This window comes from Pinus tabuliformis, chromosome 4_2 (assembly GCF_031772625.1).
Source record: "Pinus tabuliformis cultivar Carrire ecotype Pingquan chromosome 4_2, CPIR1, whole genome shotgun sequence".
Taxonomy (NCBI): domain Eukaryota; kingdom Viridiplantae; phylum Streptophyta; class Pinopsida; order Pinales; family Pinaceae; genus Pinus; species Pinus tabuliformis.
The window spans coordinates 567,431,068-567,455,852 of NC_142304.1; the positions used below are offsets into that span (position 1 = coordinate 567,431,068).

Below are 24,785 nucleotides of genomic sequence, written 5' to 3' on the forward strand. Positions count from 1 at the left end.
AATCCTTGGTAGCATCTCCCTCCTCCTTGGTCTTGCCCTGTTAGGTACTGTTCTGACTACAGTACCCCACCAGCTTCACTCTGCAACTTACCCACAACCTCCTAAGCTCTGGCAAACTGAAGGTTTAGAGCTTCTAGGCTTTGCGCAATCCCGACACTAGAAAAATCCGCACCTCCTAGCCACGGGTGTCAATCCTTCCTGATTGAGAAAGATGACCAGGCACTGCGTAGGTCGAGTCTGCTCCCCTCTGCCACTGCGTTGATCCTCTTCCCGTCTCAAACTTGATGGCGCAGGCATTGCATCACCCCTTCCTTACTGCTTCTCTGCTAGGAACAATTTCTATCACTCGGGATATCTGTTTTTTGCTGCCTCTGCTCTGCTCGGTTGATGTCCTCAGTTCTCCTGTGATCTGCAACCACATTTTGATACCATGTTGGAATTTCTAAGTCTAACTATTAGAAACCCTTCAAGTACTTTTCTGATTTATTTCTGCCTACTTGTTCTGATTAATTAACAAGTTATTTACCATGTAAATACTAAAAATAAATACAAGTACATGCTCAACACATCACAGATCATCAATTGAAGGAAACAAAACAAGCACACAAGTGACACCATTGTTTCTGGACTAGTGTCCCTGGAAAAACTCAATGTGGGAAAATCAGTGCAGCTATCTGAGGGTTTTATTATTACGCAGTTTCTGAATACAATCTAGGTGCCAAAACTGGCTCACCCAGTAGAGAATAATCTCGGCAGTAGTACCTTAGTCGGAGACAGATATTTTGGCTGAAACCCCGGATAAACACTCTGACAGCTCCCGGTTCCAATCTGCCCCACGAAGACCCCAACCTTTGCCTCTAGGGACTGCGTCAGCCCTTCCTGGCCCAACGTCAGCCTAGCATCAGCCCAATAACCCCTGCGTCAACCTTTGAAGGCATCGCGTTAGCCTCTAGAGCCTCTGCGTCACCCATGCTGGTTCTCTAAGGCACTGCACAACTCCTGGCTACCTCTGCGTGAGCTCTGGTTGGCTCTGTGTCCCTCTCTCTGAGCTTCTACGTTGATCCTCCTGGTACTGTCTCTGCCTCTCTGCTTCTGTATTCACTGCCCCTCAGCTGCAACTCTGATCACTCTTTCGACTTCCTCAACAAACCCTGCCCCAGAAAATCGAAATCTTGATCAATTCGGTGTATTCTCCAAGTGACCCTCAAGTGTCCTCTTATACTTTTCTCGTTGACAATTCAACGGCCGAGATTAAGTCCCTAATCAACGGCTAAGATTAACTATGGCTTGATCCATGACTTTTGGACCCTTTAACACAGTTTTATATTAATTCACATTAATATTTTATTTTCCCTAAGTTTAGACTTAGGGACTCTATTAAAAATATTAATTATTTTAATATCTCCCAAACTGTTTAGAATCTGCCCAAACCATTTCTGGGTATTGGAGATCTCATGTGCTTTAGCCTCTCCACCAATTTTCATGGCTAGAGCACATTCGATGCTACCTGAAATCAACAACAAGAGCTATCTCATAAAGGGTATTGGATTGACATCTATAAAGCTAGAGAATGGAAGCAACATCCATCTCAACAACATTCTATTTGTTCCAGGTTTGCATAAGAACTTATTTTCCATTTCAAGTTTAGAAGATAAGGGTGATAGAGTAGATTTCATTGATGGAAGGGTTGTTGTATGGAGTAAAGACTCAAGTATAGAACAAGCTAAAGTCATTGCCATTCGAGAAGGAAGACTCTACAAACTAATATCTCTTGTGGCCCAAGCCCTAGTTCACATTGAAATTAGCCCGTGTGAACTTTGGCATAGAAGATTTGGTCATCTACATTTCAAGATCCTTCCAAGTCTAAGTTCCATAGTAAATGGAATACCTGAACTGAAGGAAGATCATGGAGTATGTAAGGGATGTGCATTGGCTAAGAATACCAAGAGACCATTTGGAAATAGTGCTTCACGGTCAAAATAAATCTTGGATCTCATTCACTCCGATGTATGTGGCCCTATGACTCCTAAATCACTTGGAGATCATCTATATTATGTCACATTTATAGATGATCATTCAAGAAAGACCTGAGTTTACTTAATGAAGACCAAGGACGACGTATTCTTAAAATTTCAAGAATTCAAAGTTGAAGTGGAGAACCTTACAGAAAGAAGAATCAAGATATTAAGATTTGATAATGGAGGAGAATATACATCCAAAGAGATTATAGCATTCTGTAAGGAGTTTGGGATTAAGAGGGAGTTGATAGTCCCATATATACCAAGCAAAATGGAGTTGCAGAATAGAACAATAGATCCATTGAAGAAAGTGTAAAAGCAATGTTACACGATCAGGATCTACCTAAGTTTATGTGGGGATAAGCCAGAAAGACAACTATTTACATTTAGAATCGAAGTTCCCATAGATCCCTAGACAATAAAAATCTGGAAGAAGTGTTCACTGGAAAGACGCCATCTGTAGATCATCTTCGGATCTTTGGGTGTCCCGTATATATCCATATACCAAAGGACAAAAGAAAGAAGCTGGATCCATCAGGCATGAAGGGAACATTTGTTGGATACAAGAACTCATCGAAAGCCTATAGGATCTACATAAAGGAAGGACTTCACATAGAAGTCAGTTGTGATGTCATATTTGATGAAAGCATAGCATTCAAGAAATCAAAAGAATTTTCCATAGACTCTGACGATGAAGAACTTCTGGTATTTGAGGAAGAAGTTGACAAGGGGGAAGAAGAGTCACACCATGAAGAAGAAGGTCCTAGTGAGCCTGTTCAACCTATGGCCATGCCTGAAATAAGGAAAAGACTTAATTGGTTAAAATCTACACTATTTGATGTAGAAGTCCATGGGGTAGCGAAAGGATCATTTAGAGAAAGCAAGAAACGCAAGAGATAATTCTGGGTATGTTGCATACATGACAAAACTAATAGAAGTAGAACCATCCACTTTTGAAGAGGTTGTAAATCATCAGGAATGGAAAGATGACATGAATGAAGAGTATCAATATATAATGAAGAATGAAGTTTGGGAGATCATACGTAGGCCCGAGGACAAATTTGTGCTAACTTCCAAGTGGATCTACAAGATCAAACATACAACAGATGGAAGTATAGATAAGTATAAGGCAAGATTTGTGGCTAGGGGTTTCTCTCAATTAGAAGGCATCGACTACAAAGTGACATTTGCTCCAACAACAAGATATACAATGATTTGTTCATTAGTCTCTCTGGCAGCATCGATGGGATGGAACATCCACCAAATGGATGTCAAGATTTCTTTTCTGAATGACACAATAGATGAAGAAGTCTATATAGAGCAACCCTTGGGATTTGAAGTTAAAGATAGGAATGCATATGTTTGTAGACTGAAGAAAGCATTATATGGCCTCAAGAAAGCACCAAGGGCATGGTATGCTAGAATGGATGCATACCTGCAAAGAATAGGTTTCACAAAAGTTCTATTGATCTGAACTTTTATATCAAGGTTGTAGATGGAGAATCTGTAATCATTCTTTTGTATGTAGATGCTTTTCTCTTGACAGGTGTAGAAGGTTGAATTGAAGAATGTAAGAAGCAACTAGCAACAGAATTTGACATGAAGGATCTTGGGCTCATGCATTACTATTTGGGACTAGAAGTCTGCCAAGGATTTGATGAAGTTTATTTGTGTTAAGGAAAGTACGTGATCAAGACGCTGAAGAGGTTTGACATGATGGATTGCAAACCTATGACCACTCCGATGATCACAAACTTGAAGAGACTAAGGAGTTCCAAATCAAGCCCTGTGGATCCTTCCAAGTATAGACAACTTATTGTCTTGTTGATGTACTTGGTGAATACTCGACCAGACATGCTTTGCAGTAAATGTTCTTAGCCAATTCCAAGTAGAGCTGAAGCATGAACATTGGATAGCAGCAAAACATATTCTGAGGTATCTACAAGGAACCATCTACTACTATCTGAAGTATGATAGAAGGAATGATGTCCAACTGACTAGATATACAGATTTCAACTGGGGAGGCAGTGCGTAATATGGAAGGAGCATTACAGGCGGATGTTCGGTTTGGGATCCTCCATAGTCTCATGGATGAGCATAAAGTAAAACACAATTGCTTTGAGTAGTGTTGAGGTTGAATATGTTGTAGCCTGTGAAGTAAGCAGAGAAGCAGTATGGTTGAGGAAGCTGCTATCCGACCTGTTTGAAGGACCGATGAACCCTACAGTGATACTTTGTGATAATGCCAATTGCATACGTTTGTCTAGTGTTTCATGGAAAGACAAACTATATAAACAAGTATCACTATATTCGATATCTAGTACAAAATGGTGTGTTGTAGCTACAATATATCTCCACTAATGAGCAGGTAGCTGACATATTGACAAAGTCACTTCCGAACAAGAAGCTTGTGTACTTGAGAGACAAGCTTGGTTTGGTTGATGTATCCTCCCTAATTGAGAGGGAGAGATAAACACTACATTCTTGTCTTCACTTGGGAAGAAAGAATGGAGGATTGGGTAACCATCTGGCATTTGATACTCTTTGAGAATGTGGTAGGGCATTCAAGACAAGAGTAGTCATGGACCGATATTCTTTGAGGACTAGCTATCCAAGATAAGAATAGTCCAAAGAAGGACATACTCAATGAACACCCGGGTGAAGTATGTACATTGAAAGACAATGATGATGTGTCTATAAATCATTGGTCTCACCAGCATTGTGCTCTGATCTTGTGGAGAGATAGGGCTGTTAGTTAAGGCCTTGCTATGTGACAATGCTGGTTAATATGATACTAGACAGATGGGTTACCAATCCGACTCTTTTTATGAGATCTCTTCATATTGAGAATGACCATGTACCTCTTATGAATACCTCCCTAGTTAAGGAGTGTTGAAAATTGTGTAACTAGGTTCGGTCTTCATAAGTATGAAATGTATTCTTGTAAAGTATAAAATGAAAAGAAATTATTATTGGAGCATGGGTTTCATGTTCAAGTTCGTTTATTTTATAGGTCAAGCACCCATTGAGTGCTTCTAGGGTTTTTCCTAGGTCTAAGAGTCATTGTCATATGTTGAAGACCCCAATGGGCACATTGTATCTTGTAAATATTTTTTTTTTGTCTTTAAAGTGTCGAAATGCCCTCCAAGATCAAGTCAGCCTAGAAGCTGTCAAGTCGGCCTAAGTGAAGAGCCATGTCTACCTGTTGAAGAGGCCTATATAAAGAGAGGAACTCGTCCTCCAAAAGATCACTCACTCATATCTCATTCTATGCGAAGAAGAGGACAAAGAAGAGGTCGAAGAAGAAGGACGAAGAAGAGGTCGAAGGAAGTTGAAGTGCTTGGGCTAGTTCTCTCTCCCACGTGCAAGTCGAAGCTAGGGTTTTTGCGCAAGGGTTATCTTTGGTTCAATCTTGGAAGAAAGAGAGGAAAGAAGTCAAGCGAAGGTCACTTAGGGTGTCTCTCTAGCCCTAAGTCTCAAGGAAAGGCAAGCGAAGGGAAGAAGAGGCTCTATGAAGAAGATCAAAGTCTTCAAGAGGGGCAACAACAGTTGTAGTAATTATCAGGTAGACAAAATTTCAGATCTGCAGTAGGAGGTCAAAGTTCTTGTAGCAGGAGGTTGAGTTGGTGGTTGATCTTGATCTTGGAGGGTATTTGTTTGAGTCACTAAGCCTTGGTATTCGCCAATTGAAGGATCTATATGAAGAGAAAAGATTTAACGGTTATCCCCTCAAGAGGAGGGGTTTTGGCGCAGGCTTGCTGTCTATATATTGTGTCACTGTTCTTATTGTTTTGGTAGCTGTTTGGTCTATCTCACATTATAATAATAAGGAACAAATATAATAAAGAAAAAGGTAACACAAGCAGTATCAAGCTAAAGAGAATTAACATATTCATTGCCCTATTGAATTCTCAACATTACCCATCTTCTTTGTGTCCTTGAAGTAAGAGGTAGACATCTTGACCAAGTCAAATAGGCCCCTTCATCTTCTTTCAAAGATGATTGCTTTGTCTCTGTCTCCTTGGGCTTTGTCTTCACCTTAGCATTGATACCATGTTAATTTTCTACTACTCTATGCTTAGTACAATCACTTAGCCCAATCTCTTCTTGAATTAGAAATCAAATTTAATCTTCCAATGATAAATAACAATTGTAGATGGAACATTAAATGCAATGTACAATAGAAGACAATCAAGAGAAATGACAACAGACACAACGTTTGGTCAAAGACTAGGGAAAAACCCCACAACAAGGAAAACCCTTTCAAATTCTCATTCTACTAGATTGTGATCGAATGTTCAGTAGAGATACATTGTTCCAATTCATCAACCAAGTGTCAAATTCAAACCTTTGACTAACCAACAAAACCAACCAATCAATATCCAAAAGATGAGCCTAATAGTCAAATCTGGTCAAGAAGTGAAATCTGAAATTATGTTCAAAGACAACAACAGTTGTAGCAATCCCAAATGGTCAACGGTCAACAAACCTCCAAAAGAGCTCGGTCAACTATAAAAAATGTGGCTTTGAATGCTAAAGTGCAGTCAAAGAAGTCCAAAAACAACCCCAAATTTAGTCAAAGTCAAAGTTTGCTGAAACCCTAGTTGCATATTTGCAGTCAACCAAGGTCAAAGTGCCCAAAAAAGTTTGTCCTCCTTGCCAAAGAATTTGGCCTCCAAAATAGATACAAAATTTCAAATCAAACCAAGTGAAACCAATCTTAAACTCCAAAAAGTCAACACTGGTCAACGGATGGTCAAGAACAGAATTCGGCCCAATCAGAAATCTTCTCCCTCATCCTCACACGTGTGAAAAAGCCTTGCAATTTTCAGAAGAAGTCGAACATCCAAGAGAAGAAGATGTTTGATGATGATGTCAAATGTGGTGACATTGAGGTGTATTTATGTGCTTCTTTGGGGACGCAATTATGACTTTAGGTCGACCTGTACTTTTGTGTACTTACGAGTTTTCCGTTCAAAATAATATTTTTCCTTGACCAAATTAAATCCTTCAAGGGCAAAGAGGGATTTCATTGGATGAGGATGGTTGTCCAAAGGATGGAGTTTGTCCCTACGTTGCCGAATTAACGCGGTCAACATATTCATCAATCTAAATTGGAATAGTCAAGCTATCTATTTCCAGCAACGATCACTATTTGCATCATAGTATGTTTTCAAAAAAAAAGTCCCGTAAAAAGTTCCAAGATGCTTTTCCTAGGTCATCCCTGCATCATATATATAGATAAACGATGCACACCTCGAGTGAACGTCTTATTTTGTTTTTGTCTTTCCAGGTTGCTTTTCCTTAATAAAATGATCTTGCTTGTAAATGTTGGTCCATCGTTGGCCTATGTTGTTATCAGTTTAATGATCATGCACTGTGTTGTGTTCAGTGTTTACTATATGGTATCACTGAAAAGCTAGTGTGTTGTAATGATATTGTATCATTTGTCTTTTGTTGACCTATAGCACACAAAAACATAGCAACAATTACACTCCCATATTTTCTACTTGCCACATAATTTGCAACATAGCTTGTGACTACTTCGACAACACTTTTGGCCCCAACTTCATCCACAACCTCTGCCAACAGTGAATATATCAGATCTGCATCCTTTACATGTGCGGATGCATCAATGGATTTCATGAACTGGATTACTTCAGGGCATGTCACAAGAAAATTGAGGATTGTTTTATTCCTCTGATTTTTTCATGCATCTGACATAATGGTACAAGCAATACTCTCCCATGAACTTTGAATGGCTTCGAACTATCATTTGACTGGAACGAACAAAGTTCGTTCTTCAAGTTAAATACTCTAGAAGACTTGGAATATAAATATCTCCATTGAGGATACAAGAATATATATTAAAATGTATGGATGAGAATGATGATACAAATGAGAGTGAGGGCCTGCTTATATACCCTAGGCAGGTACCTCTTCATGGAAGGTCATGTTCCATTTAGACATGCTTCTTCAGTACAAATTACTAATTAACTAATCTTTATTACAATTATCATCATTATTTATATTTATATTATTTATATATATTTTATTCATAGCATTTCCTTCCTCTTCAAAAAGCTTTGTCCTCAAAGCTTACTGATGAAAGACTTGATCTCTTTTTCTGTTTCGAATGTCTTCTTGTCTCAAAACTGTCATCTTCGTTGATAAAAGACGATATGATCCTCTAAGTGATAAACAAAATTGTCGAACTGAGAATATGACCCTCTAAGTGATAAAAGACGATATGATCCTCTAAGTGACCATCCTAGATTAATCTTCCGTGGAATCTTTCGATCATGGGAAATTTGTAATAAATTTTTAGACTGAATTGTACAAACTTCAGTATTCTTCGGAATATCAGTTTGTTGTTTTTGTTCTAAATACGTAGCTTGATTGAGTTGTCTACTCTCATGATTTAGATGTCGATAAGGAATTCTACTGATTTGATTTCCCTTCTCTCGTTTGTGTCTTTTTCTTGATTTATTTGAAGTACCTGATTTCCTTTAGCTATGGAAGTCGCATGGTTAATTTCTGGATCTTCACTCGAATCTTTTGTTGCTGGAACTGCAACTTCTGAGTACATCTTTACTTTAACTAGTTTGTCCTCTTCTTGAGTTGTGATATTGATGGGATCGATATTTGTTTCTTTTTCTTCAACTTGGATAGTTATGTCTGAAGACTTCGATATGTCTTTCATGTTGATTTCTTCTAGTTTTTTTTTAATAGATTTTTGGTCTTTTTTTAGTTTCTTAATTTGTGTCAATAATTTCTCATTGTGGTCGTTGAGGTGCAGAACTTCCTCATTTTTGTCAGCGGTGATTTTGTCAATTTCTCTTTGCATATTTTCTAGTACTTTTTTACCTTCTTGAAAAATTATTTTTGAGATATCTTGTATATCTTTAAAAGAATGTTGAATGAATTAATTTCGAATGAGCAAACAGCTCAATCATAATACAGAGATATTTACAATAATAGAAACATCAGGTTTCTATGTAGAATATAGAAACACTCAGTTTCATCAAAGAAACTGCTAAAAGAATATAAATAGCAACAGCTAAAAGGAATGAGCATTAAATGCTAAATAGGAATATTCTAATATATTCTAATACCCTCCCTTAATGCTCAATCTATTTACAACACCAATAGACCCTCTGAATTTTACAAATTTATCAGGACCAAGAGGCTTGGTGAAGATGTCGGCGGGCTGCTCTGTTGTGGGAACATATTGCAACTGAACTGAGCCGTCTTCAACAAGCTGGCGAATGTAGTGGCAATGAGTTTCCACATGCTTTGTTCGTTCATGAAAGACAGGATTCTTGGCAAGTTTGAGCACTCCCTGATTATCACAAAACAAAGAAGTAGGCCCTGTCTGGGAAACATGCATATCTGCCAGCATACGTCGAAGCCAAACTGCCTCACAGGATGCCTTAACTGCTCCCCGATACTCGGCTTCTGTTGAGGAGAGAGCCACTGCCTGTTGCTTCTTACTAGTCCAAGTAACAGCGCCGGATCCTAGATTAAACACATACCCAGCTGTAGATTTACGGTCATCAACCGAACCGGCCCAGTCAGAATCAGTGTAACCACTGAGAATAAGATTGGAACTTCGAGTGTATAGGAGGCCATAATCAGAAGTGCCACGCACATATCGTAGCACACGCTTTGCTGCTTGCCAATGATCAGCTTTAGGAGCAGACATGAAGCGAGAAATGTAGCTTACTGCAAAACTGATGTCAGGTCTGGTAGCAGTAAGATAGATGAGATTGCCCACTAATTGCCTGAATAAAGTTTCATCCACAAGGGGAGAGGATGACTGAGCTGAAAGTTTGAGCCCTGGTTCCATAGGAGTGGTGGCCGGTTTGCAATCCTGCATTCTGAATCTGTCCACAAGATTTTTGGCATACTTGGACTGAGAGAGAAAGATCTGATTTTCAGTCTGCCAAACTTCAACCCCCAGACAATAATGAAGAAGCCCCAAGTCTGTCATCTCAAAAGTTCTGCATAAATCTTGTTTGATCCCATGGATCAAATATGCAGAGCTGCCAGTGATGATAAGATCATCCACATAGACAACCACAACCAAGATATCATCACCAGTATGATTGATATACAGGTTTGCATCAGAAGGGCTCCGCTGAAAACCCTGATCTGTCAGGTACTGATCAATTTTCATATACCAAGCCCGAGGAGCTTGTTTCAATCCATAGATTGCTTTAGCTAACCGACACACTTTCTGTTCTTGACCAGCAACCTTGAATCCTGGAGGCTGCGTCATGTAGACTTCTTCTTGGAGATCACCATTTAGGAAAGCACTTTTTACATCCATCTGATGAACTTTCCAATTGAACTGAGCTGCTAGGGCAAGAACAAGCCTTATGGTACTCATCTTGGCTGTAGGAGCAAAAGTCTCCTCATAGTCGATGCCTTCCTTCTGTGAAAATCCTCGAGCCACAAGCCGAGCTTTATACTTGTCTATGGTTCCATCAGCTTTGTATTTCACTTTATACACCCACTTGCAGCCTATGGGCTTTTTGTCTGCAGGAAGATCAGAAAGTGTCCATGTGTGATTCTTCTGAAGACTCCGGAATTCGGCTTCCATAGCCTGTTCCCACTCAGATGTACCCTTAGCCTCTGAATAGGTTTGAGGCTCAAAAGTACTGTGCAGGTTAGCCATAAGAGCAAAATTGACTGTAGACTGTTGTCTGTTCTTATGTCTAGAAGTTCTGCCTTCAAGGAGCTCATCATCCCGGAGATCACCAATGGTTTTAGCCCACCATTTTGGCCGAAGAGTAGAAGAAGCAATAGCAGAAGTAGAGGAACCAATATCAGGAGGAGGTGGAGGAGACTCAAGAGCAATAGGGGCGGCAAGAGGAGGGTTATTTTCTGGAGGAAGCTCAGATAGAGTATGATCAAATACTGATGCTATATCATCCCTCCCATCAGGTGGACCGATCGGAAGAAGTACACTGTGAGGCTGATCCTCAGAACACTGCTTAGAAGAAGAAGACTGAAAAAATCCTCTGTCTTCATCAAATACTACATCCCGACTGAAGCTAAGACGACCAGTGGCTATATCTATTAGCCTATAGGCTTTGTGATGATCACTGTACCCTGTCATCATGAGTTTCTGGCTTTTGGAATCCAACTTAGATCGCTTAGCAGCTGGAATCCAAACATATGCAACTGAGCCAAATACTTTGAGATGACTGATCTTAGGCTTTCGGCCAGACCAAACCTCTTCAGGAGTCTTCCCTGTAACAGCCTGAGTGGGTGATCTGTTAAGAAGATAAACAGCAGTAAATACTGCTTCAGCCCAGAATTTGTTTGGAACACTCCTGCGTTGTAGCATGGAACGAGCCATTTCAACAACCGTGTGATTGCGACGCTCGACAACACTGTTTTGCTGAGGAGTGTAAGGAGTGGTTAATTGTCGTTTGATGCCATGAATATCACAGAAGTTGGCAAACGCCGAAGAACAGAATTCCCCCCCATTGTCAGTCCTAAGGGTCATGATGTTACAACCAGATTCTTTCTCCACTAATGTTTTAAACTTCTGAAAGGTACTAAGAACATCAGATTTATTTTTTAAAAAATATACCCACATCTTTCTACTGAAATCATCTACAATAAGTAAAAAATATTTGCAAGCAGTGATAGAGGCTGTATTCATAGGTCCGCAAATATCAGCATGAAGCAACTGAAGTACCTTAGATGCGCGCCAAGATTCTCCATTTTTGAATGAAGACCGATGTTGCTTTCCCGCTTGACAGGCGCTGCATACCCCCAACTGCTGAGTCTGAATATCAGGTAATCCAGACACAAGTCCCTCCCTAGAGAGCTGAGAGAGATACTGCATATTGAGATGCCCATATCGCTGATGCCATAGAGTGCTGATAGGAGAAATACGTGCTGCTAGAGCCACTTCTGGAGAGTCACCGGTGTCAAGTAGCCTGTATAGACCATGATCTTCTAGGCCAACAGCAACTGTTAAACTAGACTCCCTGTCAATAATGGAGCACTTGTGGGTACTGAACACTACATCAAGTTGAGGAGAATTCCTCATAATCTGGCTGACAGATAGCAGATTAATTTCCATACCAGGAACATAGTATACATTCAGAAATATAAGTGTGCGCCCACCAGACTGAATTTGAACTGTACCTCTGCCAGCTACTGTGTACTTTTCACCTCCGCCAAATACCACGGAATCACTGAAAGGTGAGAAGTCAATAAACCAGTCACGCCTGTGAGAAAAATGACGTGATGCGCCAGAATCAATGTACCATGCAGAGGAAGGAACATGGTCTGAAGACCTTTTAGCCATAAAGGCGTAAAAGGCAGACTCTGTCTGCTCTGAATGTTCTGCAACATTGGCTGTCTGATGTGGCCCTCCCTGTTTCCTCTGTTCAGAAGCAATCCTTTGTCGGCAATCTTTCTTCATGTGACCGAACTTGTGACAGTAATTACACTGCACACTTTTCTTCCGAGCAGGATCAAAAGGCTGAGAGGAGCCTTTCTGCTGAAAGGACTGAGAGGACTGATATTTTGCAGAAAATGCATTTTCCGAGGACATTGATGAAGCACTACTACCAAACTGCTGTTTCCACCGATCCTGCTGCAGAAGTTTGGTACATAAATCTGGAAACTTCAGATCAACATTTGTGGTGGTAATGTTGAGCGTTTCAATGAAGTGTTCATAAGATTTCGGTAGACTTTTCAAAGTAATGACTACCATATCTTCCTCCTCCATGGTCCGACCAATGGCTTCGAGCTGATCTCGAATGTCTTTAATTTTGTTGAGATGTTCCTGTAAAGACATATGTTCGTCCATCATGATGGAGAACAACTGATTTTTGAGAAAAAAAGCTCTGCTTTTATCAGATGTCTCATGCAATTCTTTCAACTGTTCCCAGATTTCAGCAGTTGTCTTGCTAGAAGGGATCTGTGGTAACTGATCATCAGCGACAGAGAGCTTGAGAAGCATAACAGCCTCTCGATTTCGATCATCAAATTTATCTTGATCAGTCCCGGCTGTACCTGGACGAAGCTCTTTGCCCAAAATGAGTTGATCAAGACGCCTGTACTCAAAAATGGTCAACATTCTTTGTTTCCAAATGTTATAGTTGCTGCCATTAAAGCGTTGATTTCCTTCTAACATCAGATTGGTAAGTGTGGCCATTTTCACAAAGAAAATACAGAAGTATGACACACAAGAACAATGTAGCTGACTGTTTATCCTGGTGTAAATTAAAGAACAGACTTTGTCCTGCTAAAAAAAAATTTACCCAGCAAAGATATCTCTCCAGTCTAAAACAATGGTAATACTGCTAGCACAAAATATATATTTCTGAGAATACAGTTTCCCACAGGAGAATGCAAGTCTACCACACGTGTATAGCTTGTAAAGGAGGCTGTCAGGATCACAAAAAAATTCCGCTGATAAAAATTCCGGTAACCAGAACCACAAATACCACGGATAAAAAATCCGGCAAGCACCACGGATTGGTAACACTGATAAATCAAATACGAATATCTAAACACGTTGGCCCACGTGAGCTATCAAGGCTTCACGTCACGTCTCAGCTGTAAACGACTCAGAGATATACGTCTCAGCTATATACGGCTCAGCTATATAGAACCACAGGTGTATATATCCACGGGTTTCAACTGCCACGGGTTTCAACTGTATATATGGACCACGGGTTTCAAATATTTATCCTCGGGTTTGAAATATAAATGAACCACGGGTTTCAAATACGGGTCGGAAATATATAACCACGGGTTTCAACTGCCACGGGTCGGAAATATATATCCACGCCAAAATATATATCCACAGGTTTCAAATGTGTATCCACGGGTCGAAAATATATATCCACGGCAAAATATATATCCACAGGTTTCAAATGTGTATCCACGGGTTTCAAATGTAAATCCTCGGGCTTCAAAATGAATATCCACGAGTTTCAAAAATACACGCGTATCCACGGGTTTGACAGCTTTGAAAATAAAACCACGAATTTGCCCGCAGATCGAATTTTCAAACCACGAGTCTGACTTTCAAAAAAACAAATAAGTTTTGAGAGAAAACACCTGGATCACGAATGCTGAGAAATTCCACGTTGTGGTCGAGTAGCCGCCAGGTGAAGAAGAAGATAGCCGGATCCACGATTCCAAGCAAAACTGGCCAGCCAAAAAAAATTCCGCTCCCACGAAAACAGTCACCGCCACAAAGTTATTTCCTTAATAAAATGATCATGCAAGGGAAGAATCCATTTCTGTATCGAGATGGACGACTGTAAGCTTTTATCACAGCGAGCAAAGCCGAGGCTAAGACTCAGTGAAGGCTGCCTGGCTTACAGAGGGCTCGACCTTAGAAAGGACTCAAGAGATTACGATGCAGAGAGAATTACTGTTCAAGAAATCTCTTAACCTTGCTCTGATACCATAAAAGAATGTTGAATGAATTAATTTCGAATGAGCAAACAGCTCAATCATAATACAGAGATATTTACAATAATAGAAACATCAGGTTTCTATGTAGAATATAGAAACACTCAGTTTCATCAAAGAAACTGCTAAAAGAATATAAATAGCAACAGCTAAAAGGAATGAGCATTAAATGCTAAATAGGAATATTCTAATATATTCTAATAATCTTATGGTGTTACTGAATTTGGCTTCACATTAACTTCCCATGGTGTTGTTTTTTTCTTTTTGTAAGAAAATGTCGAACTTCTTTTTCATATTCAGGATGAAGGAACCAAGGGTTTCCATCCAGGGTGAACCTAAAATAATGTCACCTTGATTGCTTCGTAGGGCTTGAACTGAGAATTGTGATACGAATGTATAATATCCAATGTTTAGTTGTAAATTGGTTATGTCATATTTTTTGTTGTTAGAACAGTCTAATTTTTTGGTTATATTTGACTTGAGAATCACTAATTGGTTTGCGATTTTAGGTTTTATATAATTTTCATCTTCGGCTGGCGAGATAGCAATAGTAACATCTTTTCCCACAATAGACCCTTTAATTCTAAATAGCACTGAAGCATAGTTATATTTAGTTTTTGGGAATCTTCCGTCCTTCATTTCCGATCTAGGCTCCATTTTTCTCGACCTTAGGGTTTTAAAGATACCCCTTATTTTCTTTTCCTTTTTAAAAAAAAATGTCCCTTCGATTTTAACCTTATTTATGTCCTCTAAAATATTAAATATTATTCATAGACCCTTTTTCAAAAAAATTATTTCAATTAAAATTATATAACTGGTATTTAACTTCAGTGATATGATATAATTATTATATAACTTTAATTATATAATTATATAGCCTTTTACTTATGCACAATATGAAAAGGTATGAACATGAAACATGTGTGACGTCATTTGACAAATAGAGGTAAACGACAAATCGTGGCACAGTGAATTGGTCAGATGACGGATGCAGCTATATGGTAATGGCTGTAACTGTGTTGTGTGCAGACAGAAAGAGACGAGTGGAGAATGATAAACAAAGGCAGTTGGAAGATAGAGTGAGCAATGGTTGTTTTTGTGGTTGGTTGGATGGCAGCGACACTTGATGGGGGTAATGAATGTAGCAGACAAACAAAGTTGACTCCTGGCTACGGTGTTGGAAGGGAAAGCGGCAATGATTCCTTAATTTCCTCAATCACTCTTCTGTAACCAATATGTGCCTACCTCTGTCATGTATTCGCGACGAAGTTCAATGTCTAACCTCTGTAATGGTTTGTGCATTTAGATGGTCTTCATATATCAAGGTGCAATGTCAGATGATCAATAGGGATTGACAACAATGGTTACGTTTGGCGGCAAGGTTGTTGAGGTCGCCCAATGCAACCGTGGCGATGGTTCTTGTCGTGGCCGCTGTTCCGGGGGGGGTGACGATTGCTACAAATAGTGGATGCCTCAGTGGGCCTATTTAATGAGGCAAGGCCACTGTTCAAATATTCTTTGGATTAGCCATTGGTAAATTTAAATTATTTTTATTTTAAAATTTAAAATTTTTAATCTTTATTTTTTTAATATATTTTATTATTTTATCTTTTTTTTTTTAATTTAATTTAATTCCTTTATATATATATATACATAGATATATAGATATATAGATATATATCTATATAGATATATATTTTTAACTTTTTCTTTTGCATATATTATTATTTTTTTCCTATGGCCACGGGCCTAAATCACGAAAGTTGTAGAATGGAGAAACTCCAGAAACTCTGTAGCAAAATGCTTCAACGACAACAAGGTTGATGAATTTTAATGGTCCAAGACATGATCAGATTGGTTTTCTGTAGCGATTGAGCGGCCAGAGGATTGAACAACTCTGATACCAAATGGAATGAACAAAGTTCGTTTTTCAAGTTAAATACTCCAGAAGACTTGGAATATAAAGATCTCCATTGAGGATACACGAATATATATTAAAATGTATGAATGAGAATGATGATACAAATGAGAGTGAGGGCCTGCTTATATACCCTAGGCAAGTACCTCTTCATGGAAGGTCATGTCCCATTTAGACATATTTCTTGAGTACGAATTACTAATTAACTAATCTTTATTACAGTTAACATCATTATTTATATTTATATTACTTATATATATTTTATTCATAACATTGACACACTCCAACTATAATATTCAAAGAGAAGGATGTTTCTTTTGAAGAAGGAAGATTGAGTGTCTAAGATGCAGTGTTAGCCTCCAAAGGACCCTCAAAATATATAGATGTTGAACCACCCCCCTTAAAGTGTGCGAGTCAACCCCTTTAAGTTTCCTCCAAGGTGATGTGTAGGCCTCCAAGGCAAAAACATCATTCAAATCATGAAATAAAACCCTAAAATGGGGTAGCTCCTCCAAAACAGCTCCATGGTTGTGTGAGATGTGTAAGGTCAAAGTCTTGCTTTGAAGTGCAATGCAAATCCCCTAGGGTCCTCTAATCTGGGCACATGAGTCTTTCAAGAAGCAATGAAATAGCCCTCTATAAGTGGATGACGTCCTCTAAATCAGCTCTAATGAGTGTGTGGTCTCCAAGATGAATGAATGCCCTCATATCAAGCAACCTCAACAAATCATTGGAATGACCCTCTCCAAGGAAATGGTGTCCAACCATACTAAAGTGGCTAGAAGATAGGTCCTACAATTGGGTGGGCCCTTAAAACAAGTAAAGGACAGCTCCAAAGTGATGAAGGGAGAGAGCACTCAGGAATATTTAACGTGGTATGGCATGACAGGTCCCAGTGCATGAAGAATAGCTCAAAATTGTTTTCACCAATGCATGGGAACTGTGAACTGCCTTGGGGAGTATGAACTGCATTGGGAACTCTGAATATGCCCAAATGTCTGAATGAAGCTGATTACCTGCTCAATCCCTAGGGTGCTTCAACAAAGGGATTGTGCATCATCAATATTGTACACCATCAGAAACCTCTAGCTCAACATGACATATTAAACAGAAAGCACCCTTCCAGACTGCTGTCCAAAGTTTAAAAGTTGAAAGGGTAGTGAAGAAATTTAATACTAGGTTACCACATCTCAAAATGAAGGGTGACACACACAACAGCCTCTTTTAATCCTCACAGTCAAAGTACAGCCTCCTTCACTACTTCAAACACCTCTTGTAATGATGATCTCATCCTCCACACAGTCATTCTAATATTGAAATTGCTGCTCACAGTTACAGCTACTACATACAATATATGCAATGTGGAATCATGAGAGTGATAGCGGAAGGGGTATGTATTTAAGAAAGGCATGTTTACTGTTATCCTTTCATTTCCCTCCAGACCATGTTTAACCCATCAAATTTCGACAATGACTATGCATGTCCTTGCTGAGTGAGAATCATGAGTCTAGGCTTTAGACTCGTGAATCTCAGCAAGTCTGGCCGAGTGGACAGTCTATGACTTTGTATGAGCTGAGTACTCAATTCAGGTCAGACTAGGGAAGACTCATGGGGATTGATGATTCTCCCATGAGTCAAAATTCAATGATTTAATGAACAATGTATTCAACATATAACCTTATTTGGTACTAAACATATGCTAGTCCTTTAGTCACAAAACCTAGAAGAGAAATTATGGCAAGAAGCTACAATTTAACCTTTACTGTTTGTAATACATGAACATGTTTTTCATCAATGGGGAATTGTTACACCTATTTATGAAGCAAACATAACCAGTGTTATTATTGGAACTGGTGGAACTGGCTGGTTTGGAGGAAAAACCACTTCGAAACGGTGCTCTAGACCATTTTAGGATGGTTGAGTAAATAACCAGCTGCTTCTGTACAATTGCATATGGTGCAGCCCGGGACGAAGAAAACCTAATTAAAAAAGCAATAAATTAGGTTATTTGCAAGCATAAGATGTAAACCTAGGGCCCTGCTAATGCTATTTAAAAGACCATCCCCTCTACATTTCAGTCACCATAATCCTTTTTACTTATATCTTAACATTATCATTAATTGTTTCGGGATGTTTTAGAGGGGTTTTAGTGTCATTGGATTTCATATGGAGAAAATAGAATTTTAGATCCTTTCAAAATTTAGCAGACTTGACAATTTTCAGAATTTGAAGATTCATGGGATTGCAATGTTTCCATTGGATTCTGTCATGTATGAGGGTATGGAACTGGCATTTTATGCAGAGCACCAAGCCCTTAATGTACCTTGATGTTGGTGGCGCTGATTGCTGTACTCTTCTATCACGACCCCGGTAAAAATGTACCGTTCACTCAAGTTAAATCACTGATTTGGCAGGTTAACCTTTTTCTAGCTTATTTTAATGCTTAGAGGGTGATATTGAAAACGAAGATCTGAATATTTGCACGATTTTGATGATATGTAGGTATTAGATGTAGCATGATTTTTATTGGACTGTAGAGGCCATTTAGAGCCTCTTTGTTTCTAATATCTATATTTTTGGTCAAGAGCTGGATTGCACTTGGTACTGTTTTGGTGATATGTGTTGATACTGGTCAACTACCCATGCAGTGCACTTGACAAGAAGAAGCAGCACCTGATCAGCATGCCATCCTGATCATCAGCAGTTTGACTGATTGTAGTTGCATGTATTAACTGATCTTAGCAGACATGAAGTCATGTATGTAATTTGCCTATGGACCCTACTTCCTATATACATGAGAAACTTTACATATTTCTGTATAATGATTTGGATGCATATGGAGGCACATGAATGTATATGTTTTTTTGCAAAATTTGAATATTTTAAGTAGTTTTGGTCAACTGGTTTTTTGGTCAGGTTCTTTTCTGGTGTTTTTCTGGTTTTGGTCCAGCTCACATTTTTGGGTCGATCGGTTTGATGACTAGTCTGGTTCTGATAACATTGAACCTAACTGCATAACTTCTTTTTTGAAGAGATAACGGATTTGCTTTTTTCATTAAGTTTCCCATGCATTCTTCAGCATATTTGTTGTTTTCCTAAGCTATTATATTGTATGCCTGACCATGATTATATTCCCATTCATAACCTCCATTTTTTAAACTAGTTGTTTGAACTGTATAACCTTTTTGGCATCTGATCTCTTTACAATACTACTCTCCTGTTTCTGATACCGACATGTTCGTTTGGTTTGATGTGAATTGCATCGTTTATATGGTTGATACTTGAAACAGGGTAATCCAGATGGACAGACCATGCTTGCATCCACAATAACTCCATTACCACAGCCAAATTTGCATGATGGAAACTTTACTGAAGATGGAAATCATATATCCTTTGGAAGGTCGCTCTCTATCATTGTCATTCTGCTTGCATTTACATTTTTTTTGTTTCTTATGATTCTTCATTTTTCTAAGACCAACTTTTATGTTATAAGCCAAGTTTAGAAGGTCAGTTGTTTCATTAAATGTATAATGACGAAGTTTTCAGCTTCATTTCTACATGGTATTTTTTTATCATTTTGATTATCACAACCTTACAATATCAGCTAATATGGAAGTATTTGCTTTTATGCAGTATGCTTGTTCAGGCTCTTGTTTCAACTAATGGTCAAAATGACCTTGAGGTAGGGTTTTCAAAAATATTTTCTAGTGAGGAAATCTCTATTATTGAAACTGATAGAAGATTATCATTGTTATATAAGTAATAGATAATAGAATGGCTTATTAGCAGAAATTACCATGTAGATACAGGCCATATAGCAACATTCTGGTTTATTAGAATGCATTGCATTTTGGTCATACGTTCAAGTGTGAATAATTTATTTAATGATGAATAGTTTTTTTACCATTAATCATATGTATTATGAAGAACATGAACCTGAATTTGAGATTTTCAAAATATTTTAGATGCACAAAGACGTTTGTTCATAACAGCCTAGCATACTCATAATGTGTATATAAGTGAAATTACAATGCTTCTGTGAAAATTTCTAACATGAAATTCTACTGTAGTAACTGATTTATTTCTCCTACTTTCCACAATAAGTTATTTACAAAACCCTTCAATAAACATCAAAGTAAATTCTACTGCAGTTGTCACATAATAGCATGGAGGAAAAAACAGTGAAATACAAGCACAAGAGTCAATCACATCAATACAGTGATTTTTGGACAACAGTCCCTGGAAAGACCCAATATGGGAAAACCGGTGCAGTGTGTGAGGGTTTCTTTATTATTCTTCAGCAACATGATTTTGCAGAACATAGAGAAACCTCTGAGAAATGTGAGATAATTTTCCTTCTCCTTTTGGATAAATTTTGACACCTAGAGACCTCTAGCCTTCACTGCCTCATCTTTGCGTGAGGACAGCGTGAGTGTCGTGTCCCTTGCTACGCTGCCTCTCGGAGTTGTCCCTCTGATGCACTGCATCACCTCCTCAGTCTCTGATTGATGTTGATGCCCTCCTCTTCCTTCACCCCACAACTCTCCCTCTGAAATCGAACTCTTACTTCTTGATAATTGATTTCCCTCGGGTTACTGAGTATTTTCCCGATGTGTCTCCAAATGACTCTCAAGTCTTCCTTTATACTTTTTCTGTTGAGATATCAACGACCGTTATCTAATCTCTAATCAACGGCTAAGATTAAATTAGACTTGATCCTCGTTTCTTAGAAGCTTCTCACCCATATTTTCATTAATACCTATTAATATTTTAATTTTCCTTAGTTTAGACTTAGGAACCCCATTAAAAATATTAATTATTTTTATAAAATACAATCCGGGTGGAATTTCACCAAAAGATTTTTGTGTCTTGGAGATCTCATGTGTTCTAGCCCCTACACAAAATTTCGGAGTTAGAGCACATCTGATGCTACCCAAAAAAATCAGCACTCCCTCTTAGTGAGGAATGTGCTCTAGCAATACTTCCTAGTAAAATTGTCACACTGATCCATGGCATCAGTCCTATGCACTGCTGATGCTCGGCATGCTGCCCTTCATCCACTGCGCTGTTGCAACCTGTATTTCTTCCCATGACACTGCCACTGTCACTGCTACATCTGTACTGCAACTCCCTTTCAATATGCTGCATGATGTTGCCCATATCACTGCCACTGCTAATTGCTGCACTGCAACTCCCTGCACTATCTGCTTCTGCTACTGAAACAGATTCTCAATCATCCCCATCTTCTCCCTGAAATAAACAAACTTTGTTCTTCCTAGAGCCTTGGTGAGAATGTCTACCAACTGTTCTCCTGTCGAAGTGTACTGTAACTATACTAACCCTCGCTGGACATAGTCTTTGATAAAATGACACTTGATGTCAATGTGCTTTGATCAATCATCAAAAACTAGATTCTCAGATAGCTTGATGCAACTCTGATTATCACACAAAATATTGGTCTCTTCCATCCTTCTCCTAAATAGATTCATAAGCAACTTCCTAAGCCATATGGCTTCACACGATGCTATGCTAGTTGCCATATATTTAGCTTCAGTTGAGCTCAGAGCTACAAATTTTTGTTTGCTACTACACCAAGAGGTCATTCCTAATCCAATGTTGAAACAGTACCCAGTGGTACTTTTCCGATCTACTAAACTTTCAGCCCAATCTACGTCAGTGAACCCACTCAGCCTGATGTCATTGCTTCGGGTGTACATTAATCCATGCTCGACTGTTCCTCGTATATATTTGAGAACATGCTTGGCTGCTGCCCAATGCACCCTCTTTGGTTCCACCATGAATTGACTGAGGGTGTTGACAATGTAACAAATGTCTCACCTGGTATTGACTAGATACATTAGGGACCTTATGAGCTGCTTGTACAAGGTGGGATCGACTTCTTTATCTTTAGATGCATCAATCTTTATCCAGTTGGTAATCATTGGAGTAGCCATTGGTCTACAGTCCTGCGTTATGAACCCTTTCAAAATTTCTGGAGCATATCTCCCTTGTCCAAGGAAAATTCCATCCTTTTGCTGCTAAACTTCCAACCCCATAAAATAATGCATCTGTCCCAAATCGTTCATGTCAAATTATGTAGCTAGGTTTTCCTTGCAATCTTTGATGAGCCTGGATGAACCTCTTAGGAAAGATTCATCCACATATAACACCAGAATTAGATGCTCATTCTCTACAATCAAATAGTAGAGGTTGGGATCTGCGTCACTCTTGACGAATCCCATCTTCTGCAAGTAACCATCAATTCGACTATACCATGCTCTAGACGTTTGTTGAAGCCCATACAAGGCTTTCTTCAACCTCCATACATGAGATTTCTTCTCATGTGTCTCAAAACCCTCTGGTTGTTCAATGTATACTTCTTCTTCTATCACCCCGTTCAAGAATGCAGTATTAACGTGCATTTGGTAAATCTCCTACCCCATTTGTGCTATAAGGGATATCATGGATCTAATAGAAGTATACCTGGCTATTGAGGCGAAGGTTTCTTCGTAGTCCATCCCTTCCTTCTAAGCATGCCCCTTAGCTACAAATTTGGCTTTGTATTTTTCCCATTGCCATCTACAACATATTTGGCCTTGTAGATCCATCTCGAACCTACAACTGACCTGTCTTGAGGCCTAGGTACCACTTCCCAGACATCATTGACCATTATGGAATTGTATTTCTCCACCATAGCATCTACACATACTTGATGCTGAACGACCTCCTGAAAACTAGAGGGTTCTCCAACCTGAACCACTAAGGCTTGGTATCTATCTGGTTTCCTACGCTCCCTTTTCTTGTTCCTAGGAGCTCCAACGAAATTCTTTGCATCCCGTAGTATCTATCGAAGTTCCCAGCTCGTTCTTCCACTGGTAGTGGGTAGATCTATTTGCTCCTCCTGTTGAGTTCCCCCTGATGTGATACTTCTGGATTCTTGTCTTTTGGAGAAATACTGGTGTTGGTTTCTACTGGTCGAAGTGGCTGGACCAATGGATCATCCTTTGACTACTCTTCGTAAGGCATTTCTTGGGATTCCCTAAAAGCTCTAGCCTCCATGAACTTTACATCTCATCGTACTATGATCTTCCTATTTCCCAGAAGATAGAGTCTATATGCCTTAGCATTCTTGCTATACCCCACAAGATATCATTTTTCTGCAGTTTGATCCAACTTCTTCCTCTTTTCTTTGGGTACATGGCAGTATTCCAAACTTCCAAATATTCTGAAATGACTCACCTCAGGCTTCTTGCCAGTGAAGACACTCTCCGGAGTAATCTTACCTAATGCCCTGTGAGGAGTCCTGTTCTGGACATATACTGTTGCGCTGCATGCTTCTGCCCACAGAAATTTGGGCATATCCTGATCATACAATATTGCCCTTGCTGCTTCAACAATAGACCTGTTCTTCCTCTCTGCTAGTTGATTCTGCGCCGATTATATGGAGTTGTCCATTCTCTTATGATGCTTTGCCTTGCGTAGAAATCAGTGAAGTCCCTATCAATGTATTCTCCACCATTGTCTGAGCTCAACACTTTTATCCTCTTCCCTGTCAGATTCTCAACCAGAGCCTTAAACTCTTTGAATTGATCAAAAACCTCATCGTTGGTTTTTAGAAAGTAGATCCAAGTCTTCCTGGAATGGTCATCAATGAAGGTGACGAAGTTATCGGCACCACTAAAAGCTTTTGTGGACATGGGTCGGCAGATATCTAAGTGTAGCAATCTTAGAACACTCTTAGCCCTATTGTTACTTCTGGAATAAGCCGCTTTGGTGTACTTGCCTAGTGCGCACCCTCTGCATACATCGTCTCGTTTGGTACTTAATTTTGGAAATCCTGTGACGATTCTTTTGAGAATTCTTAGAGCTCCATGGTTTAAGTGACCCATTCTCCTGTGCCATAGTTCAATCAAATCTTTTTCCCCACTGTTGCCTATCAGTGCCATTGGAGATTCTAGCTGTAACTTATATAGTCTGTTACTTTTAACTCCAATTTGGGCCTTCTTCTTCCAACTCGGATGTTTGACATATACTTTCTTCCCAATGAAGGAAACATCATAGCCCTTGTTTTGTAATTGGGATACAGAGAGTAAGTTCATCCCCAATCCACGCACATGCAACACATTGGTAGTGTTAGTGTCAGTCTTTCAGCCTTCCTCCAGTGATCAAATATGCTCTTACAAAGTGATTTTAAAGTGTCAAGGTCAAATTTTGTCATTTCAGTGAGTCTTCAAGCAAAATTTGGTCACTAGGCATTAGGTCTAGGGTTTGCTTTCATTCCTTCTAAAGTTGTCCAAATGTCAGTCCATGTCATCATTCAGCTGAGTCTATCATCATTCATAGGGTTGTCATTATCATCTCAGTGTCTAATGAGTCATTGTACATCTTGTTCA

General features: G+C 39.1%; 1 protein-coding gene across 2 annotated transcripts in view; it reads left to right on the forward strand.

Moving 5' to 3' along the window:
• GC6 (golgin Putative 6) overlaps positions 1 to 24,785 on the forward strand; it is a 398,621-nt gene that overhangs the window by 263,831 nt on the left and 110,005 nt on the right. For both annotated transcript variants that reach the window (XM_089423919.1, XM_089423920.1), the window contains exons 15-16: positions 19,683 to 19,792; positions 20,026 to 20,074. In XM_089423919.1, coding sequence (XP_089280045.1) covers positions 19,683 to 19,792; positions 20,026 to 20,074 — 159 coding nt within the window. The remainder of the gene's footprint in view (positions 1 to 19,682; positions 19,793 to 20,025; positions 20,075 to 24,785) is intronic.